Genomic DNA, 18859 nt, shown 5'->3' with positions numbered 1-18859 from the left:
ATGTATGTATGTATGTATGTATGTATGTATGTATGTATGTACGTATTGAGTGTCATTTGGAAGGAGACCCAGACTAGACTGCTGTGATGTTTCCATGTACATGCTCTCCCCCACACCTACCCCCTCCCCCGCGTTGTGACCGTCCCGGTGCGTTGCCTGATGCGAGTGGGCCAAAACTACGCTAAAGAGTAACGAGCAACAGCGGCCTGGTGCCCACTCCCTTCTCCCCCAGGCACGCTCACCCTAACCCCCCCCACACAGCTCTTTCGCTGACGGTTGGCTGCGCCCACTGCACGCCTAGCTGCCCCCTCAAGAGTCGTGACCGAGAAGCACCGACCACCACCGTGGACGTACGAGTACAAATACAAGTACAACCTTGGGACAAGCTCATTCTGGTCGAGGAGCACGCCCGCACAACGCCCCGTCCACCACCGCCGAGCGAATCAGCATGACCGTCACGAAACAGGGCGTCGACCTGCGCAACCAGGAGCCCTCCATCGGCTACCTCCGTGGCGGGATCCAAGAGGCGCGCGAGCACTGGCGCATCTACCTCAATGCCGTCTGCGCAGCCTTTGGTGGCCTCGCCTTTGGCTGGGACTCGGGGTTGATTGGCGGTGTGCTCAAGTTCGACTCGTTCCAGCGCTCCTTTGGTCTCGACAAGGCTCAGGCAGACGGCCCCATCGTCCTCGCCGCGCTCCAATCCAACATCGTCTCAGTGCTCATCGCAGGCTGCTTCTTTGGTGCCGCCTCAGGCCTCTTCCTTCCGGATCTCCTCGGTCGCAAGCGGGTCCTCCACGTCGCCTCGATCATCTTCCTCGTAGGATCCATCATCCAAACCACCTCTGCGCTCCATGGACAGACCCGCTCCACCGCTCTCGGACAGTTGTACGCAGGCCGCGCCATTGGTGGCTTCGGCGTCGGCCTCACGTCCGCAACGTGTTCCACGTACATTGCCGAGTGCGCTCCCAAGGCAATCCGCGGCCGCGTCGGAGGCTTATACCAGCTCTTGAACGTCACCGGCATCTGTCTTGCCTATTTCATCAGTGAGTGGTTTGGGCCAGCTGGCATCCCTGCACACGTGTGCACTGGGTGTATGCTGACCTTCCTGCCTCTCTCACCACCGCATTAGACTATGGCATCCAGATCCATACGCGCGACCAGTACGACCCAGCCATGTGGCAGAAGAGCTTCGCCCTGCAGTGCATCCCCGGTGTCCTGCTGTTCGTCGGCATGCTCTTCCAACCCGAGTCGCCGCGCTGGCTCCTGACGCGTAGCCGGCGCGCCGAGGCCGAGAGCGCACTCTCACGCCTCCACCGCCTCCCCGTGGACCACCCAAAGGTACAGGGCATCGTCAACGAGATCCAGGCAGACCTCGACTCACGACCGCATATGAACAAGGCGCAGCTCTTCCGTGAGGTCATCAGCGATAAGCGCCTCTTCTACCGCACCGTCGGCATCCAGATGTCCATGTGCGTGCAAGCGCGCATATGCTACTCGTTTGCAGCTGCTGATCCATATCCTTCTTTGCGCGCTTTGGGCCCTTGCAGTATGACCATCCAGCAGTGGACCGGTGCCAATTCGTGCGTCGCTTCGCCCGTACCCCCTGTTGCCGCATAGCGCATCCTGACCCGACCCTCTATTATGTGCGCAGAGTCACCTACTACTCGCCGATCATCTTCCAAAGTCTCGGTATCTCTGGCACCTCTGGCGGACTGGTGAGCTCGGACGCATGTTTTGGCGGGGGGCACAGTCGTCATGCGCGGAATTGCTGATGCCACCCTCTTGCTGTCTGCAGCTGGCGACGGGGGTCTACGGCGTAGTCAAGATCGTGACGACGGCGTTCTTCCTGATGTTCGCCATCGAGCAGATTGGCCGCAAGTGGGCGCTAGTCATCGGCGGCCTCGGCCAAGCGCTGTGCCTGATCTACATCGGTGCCTATCTCAAAGTCGCCGGGCCCTCCACGTCGGCGTCGGCGACGCCCACCGCAGGCGGCTACGCAGCCATCGTGCTAGTCTACGTCTACGTTACCTTTTTCGGCCTCGGCTGGAGCGGCACCTGCTGGAGCATGTCTGCCGAAGTCGCCCCAAACCACCTCCGCGGCCTCGCCGTCTCCATCGCTGCCATGACACAGTGGCTTTTTAACTTTACTATTGCGTGCGTGCGACGCTCGAGTTTGGCGGTGCGATTGCTTACATACTACAGTGCCCGTACTGACATATGCCGCAACCGCACCCGCTTCCGCAGCTACACCTTCACGCGCCTGCGCATCACCACTGGCGGCTTTGGTGTCTTCTTCATCTTTGCAACCGTCACGCTTTTCGGCGTTGCGTTTGCGACCTTTTTCCTGCCCGAACCGGCCGGGCTGACGCTTGAGACGATGCACTACGCCTTCGAGGGCAACATCATTCGCCGCTCCATCGCGGATATGAGCTTCGCCAAGCGCCGTCGCTTCCGCGAAGAACTCCTAGCGCGCGTCGGCGGCACCGCCGACATCCCGCACGACGCCCGCGGCGGCGGGGGCGCGGACGTTGAGCAGGCCATGCGCCAACGGCACTTACAGCACGGCCAGGACAGTGACAACGATGACCTCGCGCGGCGCAGCACCAGTTCCGGCAAGATGACTCCCGAGGAGAAGGATCATGCCAGCGCAGTTGGCGGGGTGCAGACGGCCACCCACGATTTTTCGAAATAGTCTAGTCTTTAGAAACGAGGGAACTTGTGATGGGTTGTTCACGTTGTATTTTTTTGGTCCCACGACAGCATCAGACATATACCGCACAGGCGTCTCGCCGCCGCCGCTGCTCCCGGGCTGGCTGGTTGGCTTGTTTGCCCTTTGTCGTTTCGAGCTTTGTCGCTTGCTTCTGAGTTCTGCCCACATTGCTTAAAATCAATCTACATCTAGCTCTTCACGAGATGTCCTTGTGGAGCCCTCCCCGAGGCAACTCTCGGCCGAGTGAATTTATTGATCTCATCTCATCGCAAGTCGCTGCGCGAGATGGTGTGCCTCGTTGGTTCTCGGCGTCCGTTAAAGCCTCTCGTGTCTCTTGTTGCCTGCATTCAACCGGGAACAGGCTGCACGCACATTCTCCCAGTCGATTGGTCTGCCTGACCAAACACATTCCAGCTCATCCGCGTGGAGATCCTCAAGTGCTGACCCGCCTCCCGTCAGCTTTGCCGCGGACGATTGAGAAGCGACGCGACCTGTAGGCGCGTACAGACCCGCACACTCCGCAAGATGGATATCGACAAGCTCTTCAAGGTGAGTCTGCGCGCGGCTCAGGCCGCTGCTGGTCCCGCGTTCAGCATTGACAACTGACGAGCGTTTTGGACGGACGCCCAACGCTCAAAGCGACCAAACCTACCCGCTTCGGCGCTCAAAAAGGGCAGCTGGACGCCCGAAGCAGCAGCTGCACACGCTTCGCGCGAATCTGCAGTTGAGGCCACAGGTCTTCGAGATGCTGATCAGCAGGATGGTGTCGCTGGGCCTTCGCGGGCCCGGCCGACGCTGAGAGCCACAGTGCAAGACGATGATGACGAGGACGTGTACGGACCTTCCATGGGTTCGATGGAGTCAGAAGGCCACTCGGCGATGGAGCAAGGCGACGAAGAAGAGGACAGCAGGTTCTTTGGTGGTGGACTGACGGATCAGCAGAGGCGAATACTGGACATTCTTGACCAGGAGGAGGACTCGGGGCCGGCCAGTCAGGTGAGTCAATTCCAACACCAAATTGAGTGATAGAAAAAGCGCGATGCTCAATGTGCAACCCATGGCAGTCGACAGAGATCTCAGTTCTCAAGAAGCAGCTTGTGCGCTTCGAGAGAACTATCAATCGTAATCAAGAGATGCGTATGAAGCACGCTGATGACCCAAAGAAGTGAGCTCAACGTATTGGAATAGACTTTAAACTGCAAGCAGCTCACATGCTTGGAAATACGCTGTGTCGCAGGTTTATAGAATCAGAAGCGGACTTGGACGGCGAAATTCGGGCACTCGTCATCCTCACCACAAATCCAGCGCTACTATACAAGGAGGCAATCAAGAACGACATACCTGCATCGTTGTGCTCGCTCATGTCGCACGAGAACGAAGACATCGTCGTGGCCGTCGTCACCCTCATTGAGGAACTGACGGATGACGATGTGCTGGAAGGCGCCGAGGAGAATGGACGGCAGATGGCAGAGTCGGCGATGTCAATCTTTGTTGATGCCTTGGTGAGTCTCTGTCCTACTTCAGGACTTACAAGCCAAGCCTACTAAATGTTCTATCGCGGCTGTCCAGCTCAAGAATCAAATCCTGGACCTTCTACTCTCGAATTTGGACCGCTTCATCAACCTTGTCAAAAAGTCCGGGGCAGAGCAAGATGCAGATGAGCAAGGTATCTACCACACTTTTGCCGCGCTGGATAACTTGATCGGACTCAATGGCAACGTCGCAAGCAAGCTAGCAACCAACGAGCGCCTCGTCAACCGTCTCCTGGAGCTCGTCAACGCCAAGGGAGGCTTCTCGCAGAACAAGGGCTACGCAGCCGAGTTGCTCGCTGTCCTCTGCCAGCACGTTTCGCAAAACAGCGGCGCAGATGCGAAGAAGGTCGTCGGCGGCAAAATGGATGCGATCGACGGCCTGCTCAGGGGGCTCTCTGCTTTCCGCAAACGAGATCCGGTCGATGCCGACGAGACGGAGTTCATGGAGAACTTGTTCGACGCTCTGTGCGCGCTGCTCGCGGACGATGGCAACAAGCAGGTCTTTCTCAAGAATGAGGGTGTAGAGCTGATGGTTATCATGTCGCGCTCCAAGCTTTCTTCGAGGTTAAAGGCTGTCAAAGTGCTCGATCATGCCATGTCGGGGCCAAAGGGAAAGGTGGCTTGCTTGCGGTTCGTTGAGTCTCTTGGGCTAAAGAGTCTATTCCAGCTACTCATGGCGAGGGTGAGGGCCAACGCTTTTTTTCTCAACGCTCGCGAGCTACAACTGACCCTCTCCTCTCTTGTCCCGCACGCAGAACAATGGCAAACGCAGGGAAGGACACGACATTACGGCTGAAGACGAAGAGCATGTTCTGTCAATCATGGTCTCCTTGCTGAACGCACTGCCTCGGGATAGCATGGAGCGGATACGATTTCTAGCCAAGTTTGTCGAGAAGGATTACGAGAAGCTAGATCGTCTGCTCGAGTTGCGAGAACGATTCAGGGAACGACTCGCCCGCGCGGACGCGGAGCAGTCTGCGGCAGGGAGGGTAAGTCGCGCCAGGCTGCACACCCCACCTGACGAGCTTGGCGCTGACTTTCTCTTCTTTCTCTTCTTATTCCTTGAAAAGCAGCTCGAGTTAGGAGAGGACGAACAGGAAGCCAAGGAATTGCTCCATCTCGAGCGTCTCGAGTCAGGCTTGTTCGCATTGCAACTGTGCGATTACATCCTCGCATGGGTCTGCGTCGAAGATGACGGCGTACGGGACTATGCCAAGATGCTTCTCTTGCGACGGGGGCAACGACTCAGCAAGGACGTTGCGGAGAATCTGCAGGCGTATTATTACGATCTAGGAGACGGTGAGGACGACGTGGTCGATGGCGCCGCAGGCAAGGTGAACAACGGCACAGACACAGACAGCGGTGGGGGGAAGGCGGAGCAGCCGACTCAGCGCGAGGTCATTGTCGATCTAGTCAATCAGCTGCTGAATGAAGATTGAAGCGACGCGGCTACGCAGACATGCTCAGCGGCGTGCAGACTTTTGCTTCCCTTGGAATAGGCTTGAGTGCTGTGCATCGTCAGGACAGATCAGTTGGTGCACATTCAAGCGAGATGTTGCCTTTGTGCACACTACGGTCCCTCATGCGAAGGAAATGTCAGCGGCGACGTGGGCTTGTGAAGCGGCATTCCCGGCCGAGAGGGACTCTGTGCATCTTTTGTAAATCCGATCTGCGCTCTATTTGTGGCTGCACATTTCACAGGCCTCGGTCCCCGACGCGACAGAGACACACACAAGTGCGCTTGGGAAGTGCATCCGTGTGAGAGAGTGGGCCCGTTACCCGTAGTACCCCGCGAGCGCTGCAGCGCCAGGCGATATACTGAAGAATTGTCAGCAGAGAAATGAAATTCTGGCGGCGTGAGATCTCCATGTCCATACTACCATCGTCGACGAACTTGGATCACCTCCCCTCTATTCCCCACAATCAGCACCTCTCTTCTTGACAGATAGGCTTTCCTGCTCGATTGCACAGCCGGAAGCAGGACCCTCGCTCTGTCGCGCAGCTTTTACCCGACCCGCCCAAACGCCCTCCCACGCACACTCGCTAAAATGTCCGAAAACGGCGGCACGAAGAAGATCACCTTGGAGCAGCTGCAGCAGCACAAGGATCACGGTGACCTGTGGCTGAGCATCGGTGGTAAAGGTTAGTGTGTGATATGCTGCCAGAAGCTACCCCCCTACGCAGGCACGATGGCGCTTCGAGTCTCCCTCTCCGAGGCAGCTCTGGCCAGTAGTTCATGTGTCGGCCATCGTATCGCTGATCCTGTTTCTGCGGCTACCTTTGTGTTGTTTCCAGTCTACGATGTCTCCAAATTCATGGACGAGCACCCAGGTGGTGACGAGGTCCTGGTCACAGAGGGCGGCAAGGATGCTACGGAGGCGTTCGAGGATGTTGGCCACTCGGAAGACGCACGGGAGTTGCTGGGACCAATGCTCGTTGGCGAACTCGAGGGCGCGAAGGTACGTCTGCATCAGTGCATAGGTAGAGGCTGTGACATCAGCTTTGTTCTGTCCGCCAGGGCTGTCATTTTGAGCGGTTGGGAACAGCTCTCGGTCTCGGCGGGGAACGAAGGAGTTGCTCCTCGACAGATTCGTCGCTGGGTACCCTGATCGAACCCAGCAGATGTGGCTCACATTGCTTGCTCTTGCCCTTTTACTCCCGACAGATCGCACCCCAGAAGCCCAAGTCCGCTTCCGTCGACCCAACAGCGGCATCTGCAAGCAAGTGAGCCTTTCTCGAATTCGCAATCGGCGTGTTCGCGCCCAAGGCAAGACTGCTGACCCCCCCCCCATTTTTTCGCCTTCCCTTTTCGCTTTGAACTCAGCCCGCTTCTCATGTTCCTCCCACTCGTCTTCCTCGGCCTCTGGATGGCGTACAGGAACTACGCCAGCTAGATGACAGAGCTGTGCAGCTTCACGCAAGCGTACCGTGTAATGCTCACGTTTATTCTAAGATTGCTTAATACATGCCGTTCGCGCGCGGTTCAAGGGCCCACTGCCCACATGCGAAGCCGCCATAGCGCCATCGCTGTGGTCATCAGCTGCTTGTGCGAGATTTCAGACGTCTCGGCGTGATTTACGATCGGCGATTGCGTTCGCGCATGGCGAATGAGCTGTTCCGCATGTTTCAGCATTCCTTCGCCGACTTGGACTGCCTCTCCCTCTTGTGAATCCGGAATGCTGGCCAGCAACGCAGATGCCCTCCCTATCAGATGCGATTTTGGAGAGTGCTCGGATTCGATCTTTGGGGCAATGCCGTCTCCTGCGTCATCCGCTTGCTCGCGACTGGCGTGTACAAAGCTTGCATCGGCCTCGCTGAAGCCAGCACACTGCAGCGCATCTTGCTTGAGTGCGGCGTGCGCAAGCGTAGCGAGCGTATCCGCACTAGGCATGCTCACGGATGTTCCGTTCGGACGAATGCGTCGTTGAATGCCTGAACAGCAAAGGGAGACAACTGACATGAGAGACACGGCCTCGCTCGTTTGTATTCTCCCCCGCCTCACGTACTTTTCGTGACAGCAGCTTCCAGCATGTCTGAGTGTAAGAAGATCCAGGCACTCTTGCCCACGAATCCTTTCTGCTGAGAGAGAGAGGGAGTTGGGACCAGTTCAAGCTGTCTCAAGGTTAGAACTGATTCGCCATTGTGTTTGTTTCGTTTGCCGCCGGCGGTGCTGCTCGCTATAGCGGATTCATGTTGTATGGGTCTGAACTTCAACTTGAGCATGAGTCCTATTAAGAGCGAGCGACGATGAGCACTCATCCAGGGAACAAATACCCTTTCTGCCCCGTCTGCCTCACCACTCGGAAGCATCGTCTTCGTGATGGAGCATCTTCTCAACGGGGTGGCCAGCAAATTTACTGCGAAGAGGCGCGACATGAGCATGTAGCTATCTGGAACCCATAGCGAAAGAGCTCACAGTGGATGCTGCGCTTCCAATCGGCTTCTACATCCCTGAGAAGAGCCTGCACATCGGGTGTCCGGCCGTCGTACGCAAGCCATCGCCGTTCACGAGATGTCAGGGCAGCATCTCGAATGTAGCTCAGATCCAACTCTCCTTCGGCCAGCTCAGCTTCTTCGGGAGGCAGTATCACAGAAGGGAAGCTGATATTTCGAGAGACTGTATATCTCGCCCAAACGGGGAGATTTGCCGCAGCTGCCCGTCCATGGTTCGAAAGCGTGTTCGGGCCAGATGGTGCGAGAGCTGCGGATGCATAGCTGAGCAGTTGCCTGCCAAAGATGCGTGCCATGCCATGCTGCTCTCAAGCACCCTGACGTGCCTAGTCCGTGCTCCTTGCAGCACTTACGACGCTGTCCTGGGTACCACAGTCTACGCACGAGCTGGTGTAGGGAAAGGCTGCATACGATGTGGTCAGCGACCAACCCAGTCTCCCAGAAATTATGCTTGCAGCTCAACCTTTTTTGCGTCGCGACTATTGCGATAACCCAACGTGACGTCGTCCCTTTTCGCCAAGCGCATTTTTCGATCGGGTTCGTTTGTCCACCTTTAGTAAGTATTCGTGCTAGATCCATATGCTTCGTCTCCTTCGGGCCAATATAGTCTCCATCTACTATGCAAAAGATAGTTCCCGCAACTAACAAGGTCACACAAGAGAGCCTTCAGAATGTCTTACCAGCCGTACGACTATTCGTACGCGCAAAGCAGCGCAGCCGGGAGCTCGACAGATCCATACGCTGCATTTTAGTGAGTTCTAGAGGAGAAATACGAGATATGTTGTATTCGTGACAACGCTTGGATTGCTTTGCAGCTCATGGGATGCCACGACGAATCAGTGGACCTTCGACTACGACGGCTACTATAGGGCTTATGGCTCATACCCCGCGGCGGCCGATGGATCTGGGGGGTACAGTGCCGCGGACCTATCCACGCAGGCTTCAGCTTACAATTACGACGCTGCTGGCTATGCTAGTACTTCAGGAACCGCAAGTGCCACGCCAGGAGTAGCAGCTGCCACGGATGCTGACGGAAAGCCAAAGAAGTTCGTTCCAGGGCCGAAAGATGCGGATGGCAATCCGCTTGCTGGAAAGCTGCAGAAGGGAGAAACCAGAACAACAGTGTTGAGGAAAGCAGCGGGGAAGATATGGGAAGATCCAACCCTGCTAGAATGGGATCCGAGTGCGTACTCCTTCTACTTGTTTTGATCAGCACTGCGCCCATGTCCAAAGCATACTGACCCATGGTGTGTGCCGGCTGTTCACTTTCAGCACACAAACGACTTTTCATTGGCGATCTGGGCAATGACGTAACAGATGAAGTCCTGACTGCGGCCTTCGAAAAGTACAGCTCCTTCGCCAAAGCCCGTGTTGTGCGCAAGAAGGGCGACTTGAAATCCAAAGGTTATGGGTTTGTCGCGTTTGCCGATCCGGAGGACTTTCTCAAAGCATGGAAGGAAATGGACGGCAAGTACGTGGGTTCGCGGCCGATACGGATCAAGAAGGCACAGGACACGCAGCATGTCGATATCGGGTATCGAAAAGACCGACTCTTGGCCAGTAATAATCGCTACGAGGCCTATGTCAAACGTACCAAAATGGGTGGCGCCGTGGGCAAGGACTTGCGGAATCCGGCGACGGGCAAAGCCTATGGCCAGAAGCGGTAGCATCGTGCCGAGGACTCCGTAGGTGACAGATGACGCTTGTACTATGATACAGTGCAGTATTGCAAAAAGAGAAAGATGGTTAAAATGCAAAGGAGAGAAAGAAGCGAGGCTTCACGCCCACGGACTCGGCTCTTCCGGCGGCACGGAAGGCCCTTGCCGCTCGTTTGTCCCCCGCTCTAACGCCTCCAGATGTCGCCTGCGCTCCATCTCCCGGTCCCTCTCTTCCTGCTGTTTGTCCGCCTCCTCCGCAGCAGCATTCGCCTCCTCCTGCAGCTGCACCTTTTGCGCCTCTTGCTCTGCTAGGATCTCTGGATCGCCCTGCCGAGAACCTTGCATGCGGTCCGGGGGTGGCTCGTCGGCGTCCGTTTCGCGTTGCGAACGCGATTGCGTGCCTGTCATTCGCTCCGAGGCAAGCGACCGGCCGATCACCAGGGCGGATACTGCGCATCGCCGAGATGCAGCCAGGTCAGAAGCCGACAAATTTCACATCAGCAAAGAGCTTTTTCTCATTCAAAAAGGGTTCCCGTGCAGACTACGCACCTTGCCCCATCCGGTAGTAATCATCGTTGTTCATGGGGTTGAACATGCTGATATGTGCATCGACTGTGCAAGAGCAGAAATCGAACACAAAGGGACGAGTCAGTCAACCCCTTTGGTTTTCCCTGCACCGCGCCGACATGTAAGCGAGCTCACCTTCATCCTTTGCTCGCTATTGTTGATGCGACCCAAACAAGATCAGAAAAGCCAGGAAGGGTGTGAGCGAAATCGATAACCCTCTCAGATCAAGCCAAGGGCACCTCTCGACGCAAAGTACTAACCGTGTTGACACAAGGCGTGAAGGACTTGGCCACTTCCTTGTCCGCCGGTGGTAAGATGATGAATACCCTGCTTGTCCCGGCATTGGCAGCTCCCGCACCACTACTGAAAACCGCATTCGAGGTGGGCCCCAAGCGTGTGTAATAGCAATGAAACAGGACTTGCTCGAGCTTTCCCAGCTCTTCGATGCGACGATCGCTACCTGACCGGTCCCACAGCGTGCCGACAAAGTCGAGATGCGAGCTGATCCAGGTGTACGAGCTGCCGAGCGTGCCGCGCGATGCGTAGAGGCCCGCGCCCGCCGCGCCTGCGGCTAGGGCAGCGGCACCCGTCGTGGCCCAGCGCCCCCAGCCGCTGCTGCCAGAGCGGTTGCTACGGTTGCTGCCTGCAGCTGTTGATGCTGCGCCGAAGCCGAGCGATGCACCGAGCGCGGCGCCGAACGGAGCTAGCGCGGACGAGACGTCCGATGCGACTTTGACGTAACCGCTGTATTTGTCGACGCTGTGTTTGAAGACAGCTGGGTGTACACCGAGGTACTGCAGGGAGGCAGAAGAACAAACATAGGTCAATGGAAATGGCCAGAAAGGTGAAAAGGGTAGGACGCACCGGTGTGTCATACGCCAGGACGGCACAGACACGTGGCCATAGCTTGCCGTCGCGCAGCCCGCCTTCGTTGGCGATGCTGAGCGCTGCGTCAGCCGCTACGAGTCCACCCATAGAGTGACCGCAGAGTATGACCTTGACGCTACCCGCACCGCCCCCGCGCCCCGTCTCCTTGGGGTCCTTGGGCCTGCCGGACTTCTCATCGAGCAGCGGCTTGGACTCCAAGTTGACACACAGCGCGATGAGCCACTCGGTGAAGGACTCGACGGCGGTGGAAAGCTGACCGCGCGTATCGTACGTGGGGTAAACGCGCGTCTCCACTGAAAGGGCAGGGTATGTTTCGCGGAGGATGTGAGCGAGGCGTGAGGGGTAGTCCTCGAACGTCGTTTCGGCAGAGCCTTTGAAGCTGCCGCGTGCAAGAGCAAGTAGGGCACCGGAACATGAAATGTTAGCTTCGCTCCGAATGACCCGTACCAGCGCTCGTTGCGCTCACCCATGTATAAAAACAAGAAGCAGTAGCACCCCTTGCGTATCTCTCTGTCCGATCGCCGGAAGCGGTTTGGTCTGCGACTTGGCCATCACTTCGAGCCGATGTTCGTCTAGTAAAGGCGCTGCAGCCGCAGGAGCTGACTTGGCTGCTGCAGGCCCATTGGGCCGCTCTGAAGCTAGCGCCGAGGAAGAAGAAGAAGGACTTGCGAAAGCTCCAAATGCTGCGCGCGCTTCTTCCTCTGGGTCCGCGTCCATTGGCGACAGTAGGAACGACGGCGCAGTTTTGGCGCGCGGGCAGACGGGAGGGCCAACAGGCAGGCAGGCAAGCAAGCAAACAAGCAGGAGAGAGCACGCTTTGAGAACTACGAGGAGGCCAACAGTCGGCGACACGGTAAGGGGTTCCTTCGACCAAAGTCTCGCAGCTGTATGCAGACCCAATCTGCCGCCGCACAACTGCATGTCATGGAAACCACTGGTGTATGGTATTCCCAAGGCGGAAAAGGCCACACTCCTGCGGATGCGTGTCCGTTGGGGTATGGGGGCCGGAACTGCTCCCGACGGCATGTTGCACCGAATTGAAGGTAATGCGCCACAGCTGCCTGATTGTCCATGTCCGGGCCGACACCCGCTGTCGGCCGGATTACGTAATTCCCTGTGCCAGCCAGTGGCCACCAAGTGTTTCAGACAAGGTTTGTCGAATGATCGAGATCAGCTGCGCCTTGCGGCGCAATGCTGATCACCATCCCGGCCTGTGCTGGGTGATGTTCGGAACAGCTACTGTTTGTTTCAAGGGTTGAAGGCTCCGTTTTTCTTCCTACCGCGCCGGTGGTCTTCTTCCTTTCCTTCGGCAGCACCTAACCCATCTGTGTCAGCGTCGTCCAAGCAATCCTTCCCTGTTCGATCTTGGCCCTCGCTTTCGTCGCTCCTCCGTCCCCCACCTCGGGCCTCTCGATCCTCGCATCCCCCAATGCAACTGCTAGGGGTTCACATCCAGCCATGGACTACGTCTACCGTGCTCTGTGAGTCAATTGCGATTCGAAGAAATCTACGGCCTCCTGTCCATGCTGCTTGATGCGCGTGATTCGGCCAGTCTGGCTCGATCTCATACTGCGACACACTCATCCAGCATCCTTGGCCCGTTTGTTCCCAGTGACAATGGCTATATCCCCGACTTTCTGCTGGTAAGTCTCCACGCTTCTGCTCTGCCACTTTGACCATGGCTCATACTCGTCACGTTCATGCTTCAACTCTCTCTCCAATGCAAATAGCGTCTCGCAATCCGCCACCTAAATGCTGAGCGCCTCGCCTCGCTCGCGGCGCACGCCAAGACATACACTTCAGAAGCAGCGTACAAGCGCGCCTACATCTCCTCGCTCTCTACCAACTTTGAGAACGGCGCCATCGCGATCGAGACGGAAAAAGCGAACGCTCAGCACTATGAAATCAACACGGACTTTATGTTGAGTTGCTTGGGTCAACGCGCCAAGTACAGCTGCTGCCTGTATGAGACGGGTAAGGAGACGCTTGACGAAGCAGAAGGTGGGTGCCGGCTGGCTACCCTTTCCTATTCAGCGATTCTTTCACCTAATAAAGCCGGCCCTGCCCCAAACGTATCACCTATGCATGTGTAGAGGCAATGCTCAACTTGTATTGCGAAAAAGCCCAGCTGCGCGACGGTCAAGACGTCCTCGACCTCGGCTGCGGCTGGGGTTCGCTGTGCCTGTACCTCGCCGAGCGCTACCCTAACTCGCGCATCCGCGCCCTGTCCAACTCCAAGACGCAGAAGATACACATCGACGGCGTCGCCAAGCAGAAAGGCTTCAAGAACCTCACTGTCTTCACGGGAGACGTTAAGGAATTCGAGTTTGGCGAGGATCATCGCTTTGACCGCGTCCTGAGCATCGAGATGTTTGAGCATGTGAGGGTCTGCGCTGCGTTCCTTTGCACCTATCTGGTGCCGTTTCAAGGGATATACAGATGACAATATATCCCCGTAAACACTACCTGTGCAGATGAAGAACTACTTGGAACTCTTCGAGAAAGTATCCCGCTGGCTCAAATCGCGTTCGAAGAGCGACGACGACTCATCCAAGCTGTTCATTCACATTTTCTGCCACCACAACATGCCGTACCACTTTGAAGAGTCTGACGGCTGGATGGCCAAGAACTTCTTCACGGGCGGCACGATGCCGAGCCATGATCTGTTCTTGCACTTCCAGCAGCATGTCGTGTTGGAAGATCGCTGGTGGTGAGTGGTTGGGAGTACTTGCGGAGCGGTGATGCTTCGCATCCCTGGGCTTCTCTCTCTTTCTCGACTCGTACTGACACATATTCCTTCACCCATTTCCGCTCTCTTCTCGCCACCTCTCGTCAGGCTCAACGGCACACACTACGCGCGCACCTGTGAGCACTGGCTGCAGCGGCAAGACGCCGCGGCAGCGCGCAAAGGCGGCAGCGGCGGAGCGATAGACTTCCTGCGCGCTGACGCCGTCGCCAAGGGCGTCCCCGCGTCCGAGGGTGCCAAGACGTTCTGGCGCTTCCGCGTCTTCTACCTCGCCTGTGCCGAGTTCTTCAACACGCCCAACAAGCACGGCGTCAAAGGCGAGGAGTGGGGTGTCGGGCATTACCTCTTTGCCAAGCGAGATTGAGGTGGCGCACGTCGATGACGCTTGTGAAACAGGAAAGGAGTTGTATAGACGACTCATGTTTTTTTCTGATGTCATCGGAAGTTAACTAGACATCTGCATCGTCAATTTAACCACGCAAAACCTGCGCCACTGGCTCCCAAACGACAGTGCCCTCAGTGCCAACTACAATGACGAAACCAAGCAGCAGCACACTGTTGTCGATCAGAGCAACGTAAGCTTCTAACAAGCTTGGGTTGGAAGCAAGGAATGCACACATGCGTTGACCATCAAGGTTTGTTTCTCCCAGGCATGTAGACTACAATCGAGCTCCCCTCATCACCGACCAAGCAGCAGCATGGCATTCAAGAAATGTCAATGCCGTCTGCGCTGGACACAGTAACTGGGTGTAAGCGTGCGAACTGCTCTTGATTCAATCGATTGGAAGTTCGTCCTGAGTTTTGCAGAAGTCCAAAGCTAAGCTGAGCTGTACCAGCAGGCGTAGCATTGGCAAGCCTGGCGCACTAGCTGCAGCACAGCAAAACCCTGATATTGCTTAGTAGAGGCGCTGAGGGCGGCCCATAGTGCTCTTGCAGTGGAGCGAACCAACGTTCTGCCATCCCTTCTTCAGCAGCGAGACGAGGAAGTTGATAGCAAGCATGACGTTGGCGAGGAGCTGGTCCTCGCTCATCTCAGCGTTGCCGATGGCGACACCCAAGCAGAGCACCTTCTTTAGCTGGAACTTGATCGTCGACTTGACCTCGTTGACCTTCTTCTCAAGGTCCTCCGAATGAGAGACCGGCGTGGGGAACTTGCCCGCCTTGGAGAGCCCGGGGCCGAGCAGACGGGGGATCTGCTTGATGAGTGCCTCAGAGGCGAGGAAAGCGTCGTACTTCTTGGCGAGCTTCTTGACGAGCTTCTTGTTCTTGTTCAGCTTCTTCAAGTCCTCGACCGTCATGAACTCGAGGTCGATCAGCTTGGCCTGGTCGACATGGGCGGCATCGGCAAGAATGCAAACTGACATGCGCGGGCGCGGGATGTTCGGCAGCCTGATCGTGCCACTGAAACGCTTGTCACGCTGAGGGTCGTAGTTCTTGAGGCCGATCTCTGCGAGGTAGCGGATGCGGTGGGCAGAGTGAGCAACGCTGGCGGGAAACGATCCATGAGGAGGTAGACGCAGTATTACTCACGGAGCTCGATCGTCTCAGCGAAGTTCCTCTTCTTCTCCTCAGTCCCCTTCAGGACGACCTGGAGCTGGGTTCGCACGCTTGACACTGCAATCTTCGACATGATGCTAGACACAGGAAGAGAAAAGGCAGGAATGAGGGGATATGGCGAGCGACAGTCAGCATTCTCTGGCGCAACAGCAGATAGCGTCGAGTTCACTCACGATACCTTAGTCAATGACTTGAAGTCGTGGGAAGGAGTCAAAGGCGAAAGTAAAGAAGGTACGGATGGTTTGGATGAAGGGTGGGCTCAACCGAGTCTTGCAGGTGGTGAGTTTGAAATTTTATTGCGCCCACTCGCAAGTATTTATCACGTGACAATACGGTTGACGTGCACGTGACTTATTTTCGACCTGCCGGAAGCTGGCGATCATCTAAAGCCGGGTCCACGGTCTCCATGCGCCGATACCCGAAGAGTTCTTCCGGCTTAAAATCTGGTTTTGGGCTTCGGTGTGTAGTCACTCAGAGGCGCACATACGCTCTCTCAAGTCCTCCCTAGTCCATACATATAGAATGACCTAAGATGGACCTCCGGGGTGTTCGAACATCTTCATCTGACGTTGAAATACATGCTGGAGAAGCTGAAGCGCGAGTGACACTTTGTGGCGCTGGTAAAATCACAAGAGATAGGTTCTAGACGATTTACGGCAGCCTCACTTGCAATTTGTCTCCCAGCATCTACCGAGAGCCCAAGCACCCTTCCCCCATCGTCTCGCTCTCCCCTACTGCTCGAAGTTGCCCATCGATGGGCGCATTTCTGCAGGCCGTGCTTTCCCAACTTCAGCGCGATGGCCACGATGGTACAGCGACGTACGGCGGGCACTCGCTGGATGCCGAATGGTCGATTGGCAGCATACCTCAAGGAGGCTACTCGCTGTCGGTGATTCTGAGCGCGGCGATGGACTTTATGCGCCGACCGGAGCAGGAACAACATGAGATCAAGCATCATGATCCCATGCACATTTCGGCATCATTTCTCGTCGCTACTATGTGTCTACAGCTTTACACGGTTGAGATCAAGCTCTTGAAGAAGGGGAGAGGGTTGAGCTCGCTGCAAGCAACTCTCACACAGCCGGTAAGGTGTTGTCCACCAAGTGTGCAACTTCCCAGGCTGACGTGAATGAGCGACTTATATGAATAGTCCTATGAAGATGGCAAGCCCGTCACACGCATCCACTGCATCATCATCATGTGCAACTTCGAAGAACGCATTAATGACCCCACTCTAAAGCCGACTCTGCGTTTCGGCGACCCGTTCTATCCGTCTTGTCCCATCCCTCACATCCGTACCTTCAAGCCATCGAATCGATTTAAGGCGAAGAAGATGAACATGCGTGATCGTATGATCGGATATGATCTACCCGGCTACACAGAGCGAATAATGCAAGAGAATGGGAATTATCAACGCGTCAGTTGGCTCGAGATCACGAACGAAATGAATGACGAGCGATTACCTGTGGGGCGAGGAGCAACCTCGCTTCCCTTTTTTGCAGACTTTGGAGGTTCGTTGCACTGGTGATCAAAACAGCCCATAGCGCCTTGTCCTTGCTCACATGTCTCAATGATGACTTTTCGTTCGCGGAACCAGACAACATCAGCCTATCAATACCCGGAGAAAATAGGGATGCGTGGTTACCAACGCTGCATCTCGCCATCGAGTTCAAGCGCGCCGTGCCGTGGGACGCGCCGGTCATGAAAGTAGGGCTCTATTCTACCAGCCGGCATGTCTATCAAGGGCAGAACGAGCTCGATGTCGAAGTCTACTCCCACCCGGACGATGCTGAGCGTCTCGGTCTGCCGCAAGGACAGGACAGCACGATCCTCTGCATCTCCAGGCAGATTGCGCTGACCCTGCCGCTGAGCGTCAATCTGGCGCAGAATAAGAATAAGGAAAAGCAGTCGGGCGATAAAGCCAAGATGTAGACATAAAGCACCAGAAGCTAATCCACATTCACCGCAGATCTGATCTGCGCACAAACGGCACACCCATGCCACTGAGAAGTGTTCTCGCCTTGTCTGTTGCCTTTTTTCCTCGCTGATTTGTCACGCAGTCGATCTGTGGGCAAAATGTAGCGCACAACAACGGCTTGTTCGTCAGCAAAGCCAGCCGGATATGCGTCGGCTGGTCGCAGGGTACCCTTACCTGGAAGCCGTAGCTCTTGCCGGGATACGAGTCCCAGTTCACCTCGAGCTGCGGGAACAGCGGGAGAGCCTCGGGGCCAATGCCGAGGGACACAACGCCACTAAGCGCCGCGGGACTCATGGGCGGCTGATTGGGCGGTGGCAAAAGGAAGCCGTTGAATGTCCTCAGTCTCGGCAGGACAAAGTTGACCAGGGTGTCAATGAAACTGTGCGCTATGGGGCCTGGCAGGACGGCTTTGACGCCTACTGGCATGCCCTTGCGCAACTTGAAAACTGCCACGCCTGATTTGGCACGGATGATCTGGATGTGCCCCTGCGTGCTGTTGCGTTCATTCAAATCTGCGGGACTGGCGTTGGACCCGATAACAGGCAGACCAGTGATGGCTCTGAACTGGGAGAGAAGGGGCACGAGAAGGTTCTTGTTGACAATCGCGTCTTTGACAAAGCATGTAATGATGACTCGGTCAAGCTTGACGAGGTTCCGAGCCGGATCCTCTGTGATGATGTGCGTCGGACCTGGCGGGGGGCGACGATTTCCTCGTAGCGGACGAGCGGGACGGTTCTTTGTGTAAGGATCTGATGGATCCCATTCCCGCTTATGCTTGTTAATCTTGCGCTCCCGCTCCGCTGCCGCATCCTCCGGTGAAATGTGATCGTACGTCATGTACATCAGGTCCAGTGCGAGCGTGTTGCGATACATTTCCTCCAGGCGGTTCAGACCGAGCGGGCCGATCTCGACGGAAAGCGGAGAAAAGATGTTTCGTGGTGGCACATGATCCAGAGACCTCCGCGAAGAGGAAGCAAAGCCGCGGGATGTCGAGGCGCTTATTGGGGAGTAGCCCGGCGTTGACTGCAGGAACCAGGCCGGAGCGCGAGCAGCTCTGGATACAGAGCTCACTCCGCAGGCGCCGCCCTGGGCGCTGCTGCGGAGCACCTGTCTAGATGTAGACGCCACGTTACTCATCCTAGGTGAGACGGATCTCAGTGCAGTGCGAGCGAGGATGTCGACGTTGCCAGCTCGTGTGATCGTCGCAGTCGAAACGACGCATTCGATGGAATGAACCAAAAATGCTTTTCTTCTTTGTCGCCGCTCTAGAGA

General features: G+C 56.4%; 10 protein-coding genes across 10 annotated transcripts; 6 read left to right on the top strand and 4 right to left on the bottom strand.

The window, feature by feature from the left end:
* Positions 1-382: 382 nt before the first annotated feature.
* On the top strand, positions 383-2776 carry K437DRAFT_259390 (MFS quinate transporter-like protein QutD). Its single transcript, XM_013385295.1, has 6 exons — positions 383-1043; positions 1130-1469; positions 1548-1580; positions 1652-1715; positions 1796-2154; positions 2245-2776. Exons 1-6 carry the CDS (start codon positions 449-451, stop codon positions 2690-2692), a joined length of 1839 nt encoding a protein of 612 aa, XP_013240749.1. The 5' UTR covers positions 383-448; the 3' UTR covers positions 2693-2776.
* A 294-nt stretch (positions 2777-3070) lies between these two features.
* On the top strand, positions 3071-5681 carry K437DRAFT_251268 (DUF1716-domain-containing protein; the record flags this gene model as incomplete). Its single annotated transcript, XM_013385294.1, has 7 exons — positions 3071-3259; positions 3350-3706; positions 3775-3875; positions 3948-4212; positions 4280-4924; positions 4998-5231; positions 5313-5681. Exons 1-7 carry the CDS (start codon positions 3236-3238, stop codon positions 5679-5681), a joined length of 1995 nt encoding a protein of 664 aa, XP_013240748.1. The 5' UTR covers positions 3071-3235.
* A 440-nt stretch (positions 5682-6121) lies between these two features.
* On the top strand, positions 6122-7221 carry K437DRAFT_259387 (cytochrome b5). Its single transcript, XM_013385293.1, has 4 exons — positions 6122-6384; positions 6538-6701; positions 6908-6966; positions 7067-7221. The coding sequence occupies exons 1-4, from the start codon at positions 6291-6293 to the stop codon at positions 7134-7136; spliced, it is 387 nt and encodes a 128-aa protein (XP_013240747.1). The 5' UTR covers positions 6122-6290; the 3' UTR covers positions 7137-7221.
* Positions 7171-8660, bottom strand: K437DRAFT_259386 (uncharacterized protein). The gene is made up of 4 exons (XM_013385292.1): positions 8159-8660; positions 8040-8099; positions 7749-7970; positions 7171-7674 (listed from the first exon to the last, which is right to left on the bottom strand). The coding sequence occupies exons 1-4, from the start codon at positions 8487-8489 to the stop codon at positions 7226-7228; spliced, it is 1062 nt and encodes a 353-aa protein (XP_013240746.1). The 5' UTR covers positions 8490-8660; the 3' UTR covers positions 7171-7225.
* Positions 8661-8765: 105 nt separating this feature from the next.
* Positions 8766-9938, top strand: K437DRAFT_259385 (RNA-binding domain-containing protein). Its single transcript, XM_013385291.1, has 3 exons — positions 8766-8944; positions 9009-9376; positions 9466-9938. Exons 1-3 carry the CDS (start codon positions 8865-8867, stop codon positions 9858-9860), a joined length of 843 nt encoding a protein of 280 aa, XP_013240745.1. The 5' UTR covers positions 8766-8864; the 3' UTR covers positions 9861-9938.
* Positions 9879-12213, bottom strand: K437DRAFT_259383 (uncharacterized protein). The gene is made up of 6 exons (XM_013385290.1): positions 11773-12213; positions 11283-11685; positions 10679-11212; positions 10554-10569; positions 10401-10463; positions 9879-10300 (listed from the first exon to the last, which is right to left on the bottom strand). The coding sequence occupies exons 1-6, from the start codon at positions 11856-11858 to the stop codon at positions 9972-9974; spliced, it is 1431 nt and encodes a 476-aa protein (XP_013240744.1). The 5' UTR covers positions 11859-12213; the 3' UTR covers positions 9879-9971.
* Positions 12214-12527: 314 nt separating this feature from the next.
* On the top strand, positions 12528-14800 carry K437DRAFT_259382 (S-adenosyl-L-methionine-dependent methyltransferase). The gene is made up of 7 exons (XM_013385289.1): positions 12528-12787; positions 12919-12949; positions 13037-13307; positions 13400-13686; positions 13781-14016; positions 14143-14627; positions 14703-14800. Exons 1-6 carry the CDS (start codon positions 12765-12767, stop codon positions 14414-14416), a joined length of 1122 nt encoding a protein of 373 aa, XP_013240743.1. The 5' UTR covers positions 12528-12764; the 3' UTR covers positions 14417-14627; positions 14703-14800.
* Positions 14673-15840, bottom strand: K437DRAFT_251253 (putative ribosomal protein L10a.e, cytosolic). The gene is made up of 3 exons (XM_013385288.1): positions 15783-15840; positions 15583-15686; positions 14673-15499 (listed from the first exon to the last, which is right to left on the bottom strand). The coding sequence occupies exons 2-3, from the start codon at positions 15680-15682 to the stop codon at positions 14949-14951; spliced, it is 651 nt and encodes a 216-aa protein (XP_013240742.1). The 5' UTR covers positions 15683-15686; positions 15783-15840; the 3' UTR covers positions 14673-14948.
* A 332-nt stretch (positions 15841-16172) lies between these two features.
* Positions 16173-17594, top strand: K437DRAFT_259380 (uncharacterized protein). The gene is made up of 3 exons (XM_013385287.1): positions 16173-16693; positions 16760-17120; positions 17207-17594. Exons 1-3 carry the CDS (start codon positions 16364-16366, stop codon positions 17539-17541), a joined length of 1026 nt encoding a protein of 341 aa, XP_013240741.1. The 5' UTR covers positions 16173-16363; the 3' UTR covers positions 17542-17594.
* Positions 17266-18789, bottom strand: K437DRAFT_276262 (ribosomal protein L5). Its single transcript, XM_013385286.1, has 2 exons — positions 17762-18789; positions 17266-17674 (listed from the first exon to the last, which is right to left on the bottom strand). The coding sequence occupies exons 1-2, from the start codon at positions 18722-18724 to the stop codon at positions 17570-17572; spliced, it is 1068 nt and encodes a 355-aa protein (XP_013240740.1). The 5' UTR covers positions 18725-18789; the 3' UTR covers positions 17266-17569.
* Between the last annotated feature and the right edge of the window lie 70 nt (positions 18790-18859).

This window comes from Tilletiaria anomala (genome assembly GCF_000711695.1).
Source record: "Tilletiaria anomala UBC 951 chromosome Unknown K437scaffold_117, whole genome shotgun sequence".
NCBI lineage: Eukaryota > Fungi > Basidiomycota > Exobasidiomycetes > Georgefischeriales > Tilletiariaceae > Tilletiaria > Tilletiaria anomala.
This window is presented reverse-complemented; position numbering and strand designations above follow the sequence as displayed.